This window comes from Schistocerca serialis, chromosome 2, assembly GCF_023864345.2.
Source record: "Schistocerca serialis cubense isolate TAMUIC-IGC-003099 chromosome 2, iqSchSeri2.2, whole genome shotgun sequence".
In the NCBI taxonomy this organism is placed as follows: domain Eukaryota; kingdom Metazoa; phylum Arthropoda; class Insecta; order Orthoptera; family Acrididae; genus Schistocerca; species Schistocerca serialis.
The window spans coordinates 331,853,109-331,865,556 of record NC_064639.1 but is presented as its reverse complement, the minus strand read 5'-3'; the positions used below and the strand labels follow the sequence as shown (position 1 = coordinate 331,865,556).

At 42.5% G+C, this 12,448-nt stretch overlaps 1 protein-coding gene across 1 annotated transcript in view; it reads right to left on the bottom strand.

The window, feature by feature from the left end:
• Positions 1 to 12,448, bottom strand: part of LOC126455538 (potassium voltage-gated channel protein Shaw-like) — a 451,812-nt gene that overhangs the window by 314,174 nt on the left and 125,190 nt on the right. The window contains exon 2 of the mRNA XM_050091289.1: positions 3,974 to 4,323. Within this exon, the coding sequence (XP_049947246.1) occupies positions 3,974 to 4,300 (327 nt within the window). The 5' untranslated portion in view covers positions 4,301 to 4,323. The remainder of the gene's footprint in view (positions 1 to 3,973; positions 4,324 to 12,448) is intronic.

Here is a 12,448-nt window from a genome sequence, read left to right as displayed (position 1 = left end):
TCTTCGATTCAAGTCATTTTTATTGAGAGAACTGTCTCACTCAACGATGTGCGTAAAATAGTTTACTTGTTGTCTGGAGCATTGCACTAAGCTCTCAGCAACTAAAGTTAGACTTTGCAGCTGGATCACAAACAGCAGAGAGCACCGCGTTTCCAAGCAGTTACATTGCGAGGTAAGATATATTCATGTTAGGATCAACGCACAGCGACCATTTCGTGAACAACCTTATTAGGCACGTCATTAACGTACAGGAACTACCTTGTTTAATTAAAGATATCCCTTTGTTCTTTACACTGTTGTTAAGGATTCTTTGTAAAAGAACTTTCATTTAAAAGTTTTCTACAGTCCGTATGGATTATTTCTCTCGAAATGTAGAAGTTTGGCCGCGATTGTCCGCAATTTAAAATAACATGCTCTTTGTAGAGAGAATTTTGAGTAAGTGTGTGTAGGACAGTAGTGCGACCCATTATTGAGTGCTGATCGAAGTTTTGGGATCCCATCGAAGTTTTGGGATTCCAACCAGATCGTTTAAAAGGTAGACAGTTCATAGATGGGCTGCTAGTTTTGTTACCGGTCAATTCGATCAACACTCAAATGGGAATGCCTCGAGGGAAGGTGATGTTCCTTTCAAGGAACACTGTTGAGAAAATTTAGAGAACCGGCCTTTGAAGCTGACTGCATAACGATTCTACTCCCACCTGCGTACACTTTTCGTAAATACCATGAAGATAAGAAAAATTAGGACTTTTCAAACGAATATGAGAAGAAAATGAATCATGCCACGCTCGACAGAGTTACTCACTGGATGATGCGTGTAATGTGACTCGCTGCTGACTGTATTGATACCTGCTGATAATTCTGTCAGTTACACCTCTCAATACCACGCCTTCGTCTTATTCGCACATTCGTATATTAAAAAGATTACATTACATTTTAATTAGTGAAGTAAATAACTAGTTGCTACCTGATGATGGCCTAATAATCCGGAAACCGATTGGTAATATACTAGAGGAACAAAGTACAGCTTGTTTGATTTTCAACCTTAAATATGAAACTGTCCTATCGAGATAGCACTCAAAAATATGTTGATAATTATGTAGTTTACACTTTAGTACACGTGGTCAAGCAATAATCTGAGGTTATTTTTAATTAATGAAACGAAAGAAGTGAAATGAAACAGACTGCTTCGTGTAAGAGACAGTGAACGTGGTGTGAGTGGTATGGTGTAAGAGCAGTAGTGGTTTGTGAGTGGGTTTGGTAAGTGAGTGAGGGAGAACTGGAGAAGGACTAGAACTGATGGAGAGGAAGGAGTGTTTTAGTGTTTCAGTAATAGAACACGTAATTTTCTTTCAACCTTGAGAGGTGGTTGTATTGACAGTCAGCTACTGAATACAGAGAGTAGTCTCTTACATTCACTCTCTGTTTCGCTGTTCATCATGTCAGCGGAATGGAATATGTTTTTGTATGACGGAACAGTCCCCACTTATCGAATACGCTTCTTATATCACGGTGACCGACGCTAATGTACGTTCCCCCTACCACGATTTACGACGTCAAGCTATAGGAACAATGTGTGGGTGAAATATTCCAGGGTGTTATCCTGTGGTCGAATGCATTTGTTGGAGCTATACTATGCTTCGTCACCAACTGTGAAGGACATGTTCTGTGAAACTCCAATTGACCTCTTGACTCATAACTCAACAGCGAGCCTAGGTGTAAATTGGACCTTCAGAGAAATTGGAACACTCCTTCAAGAGGGCACGATAAGTTGGATTTCTCTGAGAAATTCATAATACAGGGTGCATCAAAAAGAACACCCCTTGTAGAGGGCACGAAAAGTTGGATTTCTCTGAGAAATTCATAATACAGGGTGCATCAAAAAGAACCATCCGATTTTAAAGAAAATCAGAAATGTTCTGTTATTCGAGACACGTGCGTGAACAACGCGCTGTTGGAAAGAGTAAAGTCTCGAGTTTTACATGATTCCCGCTAGGTAGGAGCAGTGTGCGTCCACTCCAGCTCTATTAAAAATTGTGTCGGGACAATAAAGAGTGTTTTGTTTTCTACGTTTTGTGCAGTGTGGGTCAGTAACAACTGTTCAGTCTGACGTTCTCACTAGGTATGGTGCTGATCGTCGTACAGTAGAGAGCGTTAGACGATGACATGAACAATTTTAAGAAACAGGTTATTTGTGTAAAGGCAAATCGCCGGACCATTCCCAAGTGTCTGACACAGACGGCTAAAGCATCCGCCATAGTTTCAGAAGGAGTTAGTAGAAATCAGTTCGCCGTGCATGCAGCTCGGCAGCTCAACGTGCCTCCGATGTCCGTCTGGCAGTTGTAACGTCGACGTTTACAAATGAATCCGTTCAAAATTCAGCTACTGCAAGCTCTTCGTGAAGGTGACAAACAACAACGTGCGGGGTTCTGTAATTTCGTTCTGACAAGACGGAAGATGACAGTTTTCTTCCACGCTTAGTATTTAGTGTCGAAGCAACATTCCATTTAAATGGAAAGGTGAACAGTTATAATGTGAGAATATGGGGTACGGAACAACCACATGAAGCTGTACAACATGAGAGGGACTCTCCAAAATTTAAGGTGTTTTGTGCAGTTTCACGGAGAAAGGTGTCCGTCCATTTTTCTGTGCCGAGAACACTGTTACAGGAAGCGCATATCTCGATATGTTTGAGTACTTTCCTTTCCCACAGTTGGAGACTGATTCGAACTACTTCATTTACCAATGGTATGGGGTACCGCCACTCTGGCATCTGAAAGTGCGGGAATTTTAAATCAAAGGATTTCTGAACAATGGAGCGGTCGCACTGGACCAAATGATTCAGCCCTACGTTACTGGCCTCCAAGGTCACAGGACCTGACTATGTTGTTGTTGTTGTTGTTGTGGTCTTCAGTCCAGAGACTGATTTGATGCAGCTCTCCATGCTACTCTATCCTGTGCAAGGTTCTTCATCTCCCAGTACCTACTGCAACCTACATCCTTCTGAATCTGTTTAGTGTATTCATCTCTTGGTCTCCCTCTGCGATTTTTACCCTCCACACTGCCCTCCAATACTAAATTGGTGATCAGTTGATGCCTCAGAATATGCCCTCTACCAACCGATACCTTCTCTCCAATTCTATTCAATACCTCCTCATTGGTTATGTGATCGACCCATCTAATCTTCAGTATTCCTCTGTAGCACCACATTTCGAAGTCTTCTGTTCTCTTCTTGTCTAAACTATTTATCGTCCACGTTTCACTTCCATACATGGCTACACTCCATACAAATACTTTCAGAAACGACTTCCTGACACTTAAATCTATACTCGATGTTAACAAATTTCTCTTCTTCAGAAATGCTTTCCTTGCCATTGCCAGTCTACATTTTATGTCCACTCTGCTTCGACCATCATCAGTTATTTTGCTCCCCAAATAGCAAAACTCATTTACTAGTTTAAACGTCTCATTTCCTAATCTAATTCCCGCAGCATCACCCGATTTAATTAGACTACATTCCATTATCCTCGTTTTGCTTTTGTTGATGTTCATCTTATGACTATATGTAATCCATTCTGGCAGAGGGCCTAAAAAAGACTCTGTTTATGTGCCTCCGTTACCAACAACAATAAATGAACTGAGATATCTCATAACATCAGCTGTGGAAGCTGTAACTCAAGACTGCTCTCTGCATTGTGGGAGCAATTTGAATATCACACTGACAAATGCCGTGCATGTCAAGGGGAGCATATTGAACACCTATGAAAAGGTATGAAAGAAAAGTTTTTGAGTTTCCGGTTAATCGAGAAAGAAAATTCGTTGTGTATGGTTTCAGAAATATAGACGTGCCAAAGCGGATGATTCTTTTTGATACTCCATGCATATCGGAATGTTAGTAACGACATTTCCAGCAGCGAAAGTTTACATTTTGCAAGAGGGTGTCACATCTGTTTGTGGCAGCTGGTTGGGCACTGACCTGGGTGTAGGTCATCCAGCAGCAGGGCTCGACCTGGTTGGAGTCGAGCCCCCAGAACTCGAGCTCCTCCTCGAAGAGCGGTCCGCACACGTCGGTGGGGTAGTGCAGCTTGCCGGTGCGGTAGTAGTTGAGCACCTGCGCGAACACGCCCGGGTGCCGGTCGAAGAAGTACTCGTTGAGGACGGGGTCGTAGTTGGCGAGCGCCTCCGTCAGCCGCGACAGGCGCGTCGCCGGGATCTTCTTCAGCGTCGCCTTGTACACTTCGTGCCGGATGCCGCCCACATTCAGCACCACGCGGTTCTCCGCGTCGGTGTTGATCAGGTTCATCGCGGCTCTCTAGGACCTCACACCTGCTGGCACAAGGAAAGAAAGTCTTATAAACTACTGGAAACCAACTAACGTCACTATGTATTAACAGATTCTAATTGGAGGAAGAAGAGTAGGGTGCTTGAGATTTGCTGATGACATGGTCCTTCTAGCCACAGGGGAAAAAGAATTACAGGATTTGGTGGACACCATTGCAACTAACGGAAAAAAATATGGAATGAAAATTAACACAAATAAAACAAAAGTATTGGCAATAGGAGGAAATAAGGAACTAAAAATTGTGCTGAATGGAGAAAAACTAGAACAGGTGCAAAATTTTAAGTATCTTGGAAGCAGGATAGACACCGAATGGAAGTGCACCACAGAAATTAAAACAAGGATAGCAATGGCAAAAGAGACGTTTTATAAGAAAAGGAGAATCTTCTGCAGCGGTATGGACAGAGAACTCAGAAAGAGACTCATAAAATGTCTTGTATGGAGTGTTCTTCTATATGGCGCTGAAACATGGACTATGAGGAAAAAAGACAGAGAAAGGCTGGAGGCTTTTGAGATCTGGACATGGCGGAAGATGGAAGGAATAAGTTGGATGGACAGAGTAAAAAATGAAGAGGTACTGAGAAGAGTGGGAGAGAAAAGGCAGTTACTAGATGTAATAAAGAGAAGAAAAAGAAATTGGATTGGGCATATATTAAGAAAGAATGACGGACTGATAAAAACAGTTTTAGAAGGTTATGTAGAAGGGAAAAGGAAGCGAGGAAGGAAGAGATTCCAGATACTGGATGACATGATGGACGGTACAACATACAGCAGCCTTAAGAAGGAAGCAATGGATCGCAGAAAATGGAGAGGCTAAGGACCTGCTAATATAGCAGATAACTGATGATGATGAATGTTTCCAGTAATCCCAGTATCGATGAGCATGAAACTGAAGTCCAGCTCCCTTTTTCTTTTGTTAGGCGAACCTCGTTCTTCTGCTTTTTACTATAGGCTTTTGGAACAACGCTGTATCTCTTATGATTGGAAAAGCACTAATAGTTTCCGTTTTGGATGACCAAGCAATAATGATTTGGAAAAAAACTGAGCAGTTGAATATTTTTCGTTGCTTGGGTTTACTTAGATATAACTTTTTGAACGACATCGTCATTGGTTTAGGCTGTTAAAACTGATTATTTATATTATATAACACTGATTTTTCGTACGCTTTGCCACTTTGAAGCAGAGTACAAGGAAAATTTTGTGCTGAAGTAAAACATTTTCTCTTTATTCCACAAGGAAGTGGTTAAACAGCCGACAGTGCAACAGCAGAATTGAATCTTCCTGTACGCCACTTCGGAACTCGAACCATAGAGTCAGGGTTTCCACGAGCAAGTACTCTGCCGATTGAGGTATCACAACATGACTCACGATCGACCCTCACAGCCGATGAAGTACTACTATGAGCGCAAGTCATGAGTAGTGCTTAAATAGTTGAGTCTCTGGAGCACTTGGTCGTAAAGGCAAAGGTCTCAGATTCGAGCTCCAGTCCAGCACACGGTTTTGATCTCCCAGGAAGTTTTAATTCAGTGCCCACACCGTTACAGGGTAAAACTTCATTTTCGAATAGCATAATTTACGAATAATTTCTTTTAATATTCAAAGGCATATTAAATTCAACCACATGCTTCTTGTATGTTGTTATCACCGTCCAGGTTTCAAATGAAGTAATTGCTATACTTCAGATGCACTGTTTCAGAAACGTTGTCTATAATTTCATATCAATATTTAAGAACAAAAAAGCTTTTCTGTTAAAATAGGCTTGCATCATTCTTCTGATGATCATTCTTCTGATATTTCCCATGCTTTGCTGATCTACGTACACCACCAAGGCACTATCCGAAAGGAGAAGCTATGTGCCGGCACCAGGTGTCACCTCCCTCCCTTTTCTCACTCTCATTAAGAAAAGCACGATACTATCCTACACAAATCATTGTAACTTACGAAACACAGATATTCATTAGTGACACATGACATGCAAGTCTCCAAACTGGTATCATTCAGAAACGCTAGAACTAGGCACCTAGTCACAGAGCTAAACAAAATTTTGTTTTTACGGACGTGGAACTCTAGGGCAAGGGCACGATCCAACAGCCTTGGTCGTGCTATGAAGGATGCTGGAAGTTTTTTAATGTTTTGTGTGTTTATATAGTAGTTTCCAGTGGGACTGTGGGGCGGCGGGTGGAATAATAGAATAAATGTTTTGTATTTATGCTGTTTCCTGTTCTCAACACTGGCTCTCTAACTACAATATTGGCAACCAGAAAGTGATTAGCAAAACGTGAAGCCTGTAATTAGAATTCCCAGTGCCCATTTCATCTGAGAAATACATTTATAGCTACAGCTTATAGCTCTGAGGAATTAGGAGATTGTCTGGGATTCATAATCAAAAACCATTCTCTCTAAAATGTTCACTATATTCTGAAAGTCACAGACCAAATAGAATCCACACAATCCAACTACCAGAGCAGTTCAGAGTCTAATGCGCTGATGCAACTATAACTGTTCAAATGAAATGTTTAAGTGAATGCTCGCCATAATTTAATGATAATGTTCATCAAACGCCACGCTAATAATGGTAGAATGTCTGTCCTGCGGCGGCACGTGAAAATACGACATACGCGAACTAAAGATAGATCATTAACGTCATCCCAAAATTAACACTTCACTCGAAAATGATTTCATGGTTACGCGTATCCCGAGTAACTTATTACTGCATCCGAGGCTGTTTATATCAACGATACCGACGCGAAACGACTCCCGGCACAGGTGGTGCGCTAATCAGCGTCTGGAGAGAACTGGGGGCCTTCCTTTTTCTCGCGCAGCGTTCTTACATACACTCCTGGAAATGGAAAAAAGAACACATTGACACCGGTGTGTCAGACCCACCATACTTGCTCCGGACACTGCGAGAGCGCTGTACAAGCAATGATCACACGCACGGCACAGCGGACACACCAGGAACCGCGGTGTTGGCCGTCGAATGGCGCTAGCTGCGCAGCATTTGTGCACCGCCGCCGTCAGTGTCAGCCAGTTTGCCGTGGCATACGGAGCTCCATCGCAGTCTTTAACACTGGTAGCATGCCGCGACAGGGTGGACGTGAACCGTATGTGCAGTTGACGGACTTTGAGCGAGGGCGTATAGTGGGCATGCGGGAGGCCGGGTGGACGTACCGCCGAATTGCTCAACACGTGGGGCGTGAGGTCTCCACAGTACATCGATGTTGTCGTCAGTGGTCGGCGGAAGGTGCACGTGCCCATCGACCTGGGACCGAACCGCAGCGACGCACGGATGCACGCCAAGACCGTAGGATCCTACGCAGTGCCGTAGGGGACCGCACCGCCGCTTCCCAGCAAATTAGGGACACTGTTGCTCCTGGGGTATCGGCGAGGACCATTCGCAATCGTCTCCATGAAGCTGGGCTACGGTCCCGCACACCGTTAGGCCGTCTTCCGCTCACGCCCCAACATCGTGCAGCCCGCCTCCAGTGGTGTCGCGACAGGCGTGAATGGAGGGACGAATGGAGACGTGTCGTCTTCAGCGATGAGAGTCGCTTCTGCCTTGGTGCCAATGATGGTCGTATGCGTGTTTGGCGCCTTGCAGGTGAGCGCCACAATCAGGACTGCATACGACCGAGGCACACAGGGCCAACACCCGGCATCATGGTGTGGGGAGCGATCTCCTACACTGGCCGTACACCACTGGTGATCGTCGAGGGGACACTGAATAGTGCACGGTACATCCAAACCGTCATCGAACCCATCGTTCTACCATTCCTAGACCGGCAAGGGAACTTGCTGTTCCAACAGGACAATGCACGTCCGCATGTATCCCGTGCCACCCAACGTGCTCTAGAAGGTGTAAGTCAACTACCCTAGCCAGCAAGATCTCCAGATCTGTCCCCCATTGAGCATGTTTGGGACTGGATGAAGCGTCGTCTCACGCGTTCTGCACGTCCAGCACGAACGCTGGTCCAACTGAGGCGCCAGGTGGAAATGGCATGGCAAGCCGTTCCACAGGACTACATCCAGCATCTCTACGATCGTCTCCATGGGAGAATAGCAGCCTGCATTGCTGCGAAAGGTGGATATACACTGTACTAGTGCCGACATTGTGCATGCTCTGTTGCCTGTGTCTATGTGCCTGTGGTTCTGTCAGTGCGATCATGTGATGTATCTGACCCCAGGAATGTGTCAATAAAGTTTCCCCTTCCTGGGACAATGAATTCACGGTGTTCTTATTTCAATTTCCAGGAGTGTATAAAGCCGTGGTGAAGACGGCTAAGGGAACGCCTGATCAAATCTGCTCTCCTGACTAGCCGCTGGGCTAGTAATGCACCACTTTAAGTTATAGAATAAATCATTACTCTCTTTGTTGATGGCTGATGAAGCTTTCAATTTAATTATGCAATCAGCACACAAGTAAGTAATCATAATAAAAGTCTGAAGTGGCTAAGTCAAATATTTTGGGCGAGAGAATTAATTTAATTACACTACACGCAGTAGACGAGCTCGGAACTTGCTCTTTGGAGATACGCTATAGCTATAGTTTTATAGTTATTCTGTTGAAACTTCTCACATTTTTATGATTATAGCGGATCTCACTTCTACTTAAATTTAAACATCCTAGCTTTATTTATTCGCCTACTTAATCTATCTTGCTTCCTTAATTTTTAAGACAAAAACCAGAAAATCATGAATTTCAACTAAAATTTTAATTTGTGAGATCCAGAATACTGTTTCTATTAAATTATTATGCAAAAGGAATGTAAATTTAAATTTTTAAGTTTCTAGCTCTTTTCTGTTGCGCCAATGATTTTTACAGAGAAACATCCAAATTTCGAAAATGTTTAAAGTTATTGAACTGATATCCAACACATATTGATTTTGTATTACTCCTGACATGCTAGAAACGTTTCAGGTTATTTACTTCATTTTAAAGTATTGCGCAATATTTATGACGTCAGAGCTAGTTACAGCGGACTAGGCTGGCACACAATGGAAAGACTGATGTGAATTTTATAAGGCGTGAGTTGGCTGCTTCCCTACGGGACCATGGTTCAGTGGGCAAGAGACATAAGTAGTAAGGTCTATCTCAACAAAGCACGTTCGTTTAGTGTCACAGATAATGCTCAAATTTACAGTCTACATGTTTGCAAAGTAGAATTCACGCTATCATTCTGTTATAAATATGCAAGATCTGCTTGTTGTGCACCGTTAGTCTACGAGAGTTCAGTGTTATTAAAAACTGTGGTCTTATTTGAACAAGTAACCTGTCAGTATTTCCTGGAGAGTTACAGGAGTTCCTTTGAGAGGAATAATGTAAATTGCAGGTTCCAGCCATTCAAGAATTATACCCACCAATGTTCATGGCGAGACAAATTGTATTAGATGCCCAAAAAAATATGCCTCGATCAAATGAGTTGCGTGTTAATTGTAACTATCCTCCATATGTGTCACTTTTTTCGTATGTGGTATGTGTTTCCCTCTCTTCTGAAGATTCGTTCGGTGTGCTGCACTTTTCTTTTGCCATAGTGCAGTTCTGCCTGTTAGGAGATTCGATTTATCATGTCCCAGCATAACAAAAAACCAGCCCTCGTTTATCGTCGTTAATACGTTGCTACGAGCCTAGAGGACCATCGACACCAGTGAAGTCGTACAGTGTGAACTCTGTTTACGTCCACTAGCAAGAAAAACGAGACGTCCGCAGAACGGGGGATGCTGCGGAATGGGGCCTATTCACGTCAAGTTCTCTTGGTGATTCAAAGATCCGCTGTAGGGAAAGGAGATATTTCGCCTTCATTCAGTGCCGCAGTAGCTGCTCAGAAAAGGACTCCAGCTGCCCGCAAATATTAAATGGGCCTGCCCAGAGCAAGCGGACGTCGGATATTTCGACGACTGCCGTCCTGTCCTGGCAGATCATGAGGATGGTACTCGTATAGGGTTCGAAACGTCTACAATTATTGAAATTGTCGATATGTTTTATCCATGGCGTGAGAATTCTGTACCTTCATACAGTTTTTCTATTCCCAGTTGGCCACAATAATTTTGTCTACGAGCCAGCCTATTTTAACACTTTAACTTCAAAAACATTCTAATTAGGCCACAGAATCACAGCTGATTGTTAATTAGGATAAAATTTAGTGAAGAAGTAATAAAATTTTTCTCGTACAGGTACGTATATTTACACCAGACATCGGCCACTTTTAGATACTAATGGTTGCGTTCGACATTTCATATGGCTTCAATTACATCTTTAATTTTGTAATTTTTATGGCTTTACAGCCATCGTATTCAGCTACAGGAAGCTCTTATTAGAGCAGTTGAGAAGGTGGCAGCGGGAAGATGACGTAATGTGGTGGGAGGTACCGATGACAGATGGTTTATTCGGTTATTTGTATCTTGAGAAAGACCGCGTAAATTGTGGCTTTCTTCCGCTATTGCCTACTGCGTTTGGAAGTAGCGTGCCAAATTGATAAACTTTCGTTATTAATATTAGAAAACCTAAACAATGAATTCACTTGTATTTCATGTAAAATCGTCTCTTAATAGCAGGCTATTATTCCATTATTCAAAAGTATTTATTACCAGCAGAATAATAAACTACTGCTAAACGAGATGGCAGATGAAGCTCTTCGGAGATATCCGGATCGCTCCTAACTTGCTTGGCCGGTTCGGCTCTACGATCAGAGCTGGTTCGGCAATCTCGGTGGACAGACATGTTGTCCGCCTTGGCCGGTATCGGTTAAGAACTTAGTTAGGAATCTCTGGTTTGTATTGTATTGAACTGGGGACCTAGAAACGACGGAGAGACTTCGTGCCCGCCGTAACCCTCACTGGCTCACAACCCTACAACAGGGTACAGCACCCCACTGCCGTCACCACACCGAACCCAGAGTTATTGTGCGGTTCGGCCCCCAGTGATGATACAGCATCAGCTAACGCTTTGCCGGCTCAGGATAATAAAGATATAAGACCTACGCTAAAATTAATTTTGCAGGAACAAAAAGTAGTAAGAAAAGAAAATAAGTAGGAGTTAAAAGAAGTTGAGGTAGGAACAGCTCAATGATAACTTCAATGCTTTGAAACAAGAGATTACAAATCTTGAAGCTGAAACTGAGGGATGTTGCAAGAAAATTGATTATGGAACAAGATCGTGGATGTTGCAAGAAAATTGATTATGGAACAAGATCGTGGTAAAGAATTAGAAGTTTGTAAGTAAAAAATATGTCAAAAGGTTGACCATGAATTCAAAAAGTTAAATAAGGATTTTCAGGATCAAAATGGTTTAGAACAAAAAACCATTAATGAAATTACTAATGTAAGACAAGAGTGACGCAAAGCTATCAAAGCATGTAATGATAAATATAATGGAGTATCAAAAACGACCATGAAATATTTAATTGTAATGTTTCATATGTAGAATCCTCTTGTAAAGACACGTACGGTTCAGGGTAAACTGATAGAAACAGAGCAAAAAGTACGTCCTGAGATGGAAGACAAAATAGAGAATGAAGTTAAACAAAAAGTCGAAATTTGATGAGGTCGTCATTCTTGAAAAAAAGGTAGAAGGAACAGGGGCCAGTAACACATGAGAAACGTACAAAGAATTTGTTTAAACATTGTTATATCAATACTAGTCTTGCAGCACACAAACCAGAGAGAGAGGTGAAGTATTTGTGAACAGAAGATTTGATGGTGAGAAAGTCGTTATGACAAAGGATAGGACTAAAGTACTGACGTCAAGATATCAATAATCATAGATTTGACAGCCAACTTCTTTCAGTGGTCGCTTGCAAAAAATGGTCAAAAGTATACTGCATCCGTCTACGGTAGACAAAGCTAGCACTGAAGTTCTAAAAGGCACCGTAAAGTGGAGGGGAGGGGGAGCGTAGTTCATGTGGTTGAATCTGAGAAAGTTGTGAATGAAGTGCCTCATTCTACCACGAAAATTTCGCACAACAGTTATTAGATGAAAAGTCAAGCAAGGACGTGAAAATGTACTATGAATACTAACCTCAGGGGGCAATAATGTTCTTTGTATTGCTACGTAATTAAGGATTACCAGATGCCCGTGGTAACTGGTAGCATATTTCATTTTATTTTCCTGTTGTT